General features: G+C 68.5%; 2 protein-coding genes across 2 annotated transcripts; both read right to left on the bottom strand.

Moving 5' to 3' along the window:
- Positions 1-69: 69 nt before the first annotated feature.
- EMIHUDRAFT_254154 (hypothetical protein) lies at positions 70-589 on the bottom strand (the record flags this gene model as incomplete). Its single annotated transcript, XM_005780487.1, has 1 exon — positions 70-589. A coding segment is annotated over one exon (520 nt), but the record flags the coding sequence as incomplete, so codon positions are not given.
- A 236-nt stretch (positions 590-825) lies between these two features.
- Positions 826-2,084, bottom strand: EMIHUDRAFT_254153 (hypothetical protein; the record flags this gene model as incomplete). The annotated part of the gene is made up of 2 exons (XM_005780486.1): positions 826-834; positions 1,020-2,084. 2 exons carry the CDS (start codon positions 2,082-2,084, stop codon positions 826-828), a joined length of 1,074 nt encoding a protein of 357 aa, XP_005780543.1.
- Positions 2,085-2,352: the final 268 nt, after the last annotated feature.

The raw sequence follows: 2,352 nt of genomic DNA, 5'->3' as shown, positions 1-2,352 counted from the left end.
AGCGCGCCCCCGTGCGCCGCCTCCCACGCCTCGTCCGGCCGCGAGAGGTAGAGGATGTACGAGACGCACCTAGGGTTGGGAGCAGGTCGCGGTCGAGGGTCGGGGTCTCGCCGCGAGAGGTGGAGGAGCGCAGCACGACGAACCGCGAGCCGATGACGTCGTCGTGGCAGAGCAAGTGGCCGCCGCCGCCGTAGACGTTGCACGAGCAGTCCGTCTGGTCGGTCAGCTCGGTGCAGCCCGTGAGCTGCCGCACCCACGCGCGGAATTCGGACGAGTAGAGCGCCGAACGCAGCGCCATCGTCCGCGGGAGTGCGGCGGCGTGGCGCGGGTCTGCCGGGTCGAGGTTGGCCAGGTCGCCAGTCTGGTACACCTTGAAGAGGTCGGTCTCCTTGAAGGTGCGCTGCAGTGACGCCAGCTCCTCGCGCACCGCCAGCAGCGCACGCCGGTCAAAGAGGCCGGGAGGGGCGCGCACGTGCGGGTACGGAAACGGGTCGAGGGCTGGGCACGCGCCGAGAGCGCCGGGCGCGAGGACGGGCTTGGCCTTTGTGGACTTTGATTTTTTCTTGGAGCCGAGCGGCTTTTGGCACATCGATGAGGGTAGCGCGGGACGGAGAGGCAAGAGGCCGGCTGCCCGCAGTGAGCAGAAGGTGGCACACGGCAAGCCCAGCTGCCAGCCAAAAAGAATCTATCCCGCGCCTGGAGCCCGTAACCCGACACCGATCATCCGGCTCGCTGGGTGCGCTTCTCAGTTCTCCGGCCCTGGATGTGAGGCTAATGACTGCACTCCAAGTGCTCAAAGGGTATGACAGGAGAAAAGACGAGGACTTAAAATCCCTGTGTGGTGGCGGCGTGCCGTCCTCCCATCCCTCCCTTGGGTTGTCCGTTTTCTTTCTTTCTTTAAAGAGCACTTGTTGTGTGTTGTGTGTTGTGGTGGTGTGCGGTGTGCGGGGTGTGTGTGTGTTGTGCGTTGTGTGTTGCGTGTTGCGTGTTGTGCGGCGGGCGGTGGCCGGTGTGGTCACCAGCCGCCAGTACTGCCTCGCGTCGCTCGGCATCGCCGGCCAGATCTCGCGCCACACGTGGTTCTTCATGTGCTGCAGCGCGACGTAGACCGTGTTCTCGCCGCGACCCGTGCGCACCGTCGGCTCCTCGTCGCGCAAATCGCCCCGCTCGGTCGCGTGCCACCGGCTCGCCCTCGGCGCGGTGATTCGCGTCGTCGCCAGCCACTTGCCGAAGCGGATCGTCCACCGCATCGTCGGGTGCAGACCGAGGGCCGTCCGCTGCATCGGCACGCTCTTCCCCGCCGCGGCCTGCGTCGCCAGGAACTCGCGCAGCCGCAGGCGCACGACCCGAAGCTGCGCCGACAGCGCCGGCCCGTGGGGCGCTAGCATCGGCCGCCCATCGCCACGCGCAGCTTCCTCCTGCTGCTCGTCATCCTCCGCCTCGAGGGCGTCCGCCAGCGCGCTGCGCCGCACGCCCCGGCGCACAGGAGGCGGCGCCGGCCGCACCTCGGCCGCCTCGGCGTCGCCCGCGGCACGGGCGCCATGCTCGCCGTCCACGCGGTCCATCGCCGCATCCCCATCCCCGTCTCCGGCAGCGCCGCCTGCGCCCGCGCCGGCCTGCTCTGGGACGGCGCGCCACCGCTCCTCGTCCAGCATGTGCCACCACCGCCGATCCGGGTAGCCGTCGTACTCGACCTCGTGCACGATCCGTCCGTCCCCGTCCTCCTCCCGCGCCATGACGGTCGCAGGGTACCACCGCTCGCTGTCGCAGAAGATCTCGAGGCGCGATCCGGTGGGCAGGACAGTGTGGCCGTCGAGCGCCGCCCTGGCATCCTCGCGCTGTCGCTTCCGCCGCTTCGCCTTCGTCTCCTTGCTGCGCAGCAGGGTGTAGTTCGGGCCCACCTCCGCCACGCTGTCCAGCACGTGGGCGGCGCTCGCCATCTCGACCGCGTCGTCCTCCGGCGGAAGCTCCGCGTCACCCGCGGCCGCTTCCCGAGCGCGCTCGTCGCGCATCCGCTCGTGGTGGGCCTGCCGACGCGCCACGCCGGCGCCCGTGTGCCTCGCCGCCGCGTCCGGCGACGGCATCGATGCTGTCCACAGTCCGAGCCTGACTGTCAATCGGACGAGCGTGACTCCACGACCGCCGAAAAGTCGAGCGCGCTCCCCAAATCTCGAACACATCTCGAACCGTCTCACATTGTACATACATACTATTTTTTCTCACCTGGGCGGGCCCAATTTTGCTCCAGGTGCCTCCTCGATTCGATCCAGCGTTCTCAGGCAGTCGCCTGGTGCGTGTTTCGTTTTCGTCATGGGAGGACAGCCCTGCTACGGCGTGTTCGAAGGACCGACG

The sequence above is a fragment of the Emiliania huxleyi genome, assembly GCF_000372725.1.
Source record: "Emiliania huxleyi CCMP1516 chromosome Unknown EMIHUscaffold_2133, whole genome shotgun sequence".
Lineage (NCBI taxonomy): Eukaryota > Haptophyta > Isochrysidales > Noelaerhabdaceae > Emiliania > Emiliania huxleyi.
This window is presented reverse-complemented; position numbering and strand designations above follow the sequence as displayed.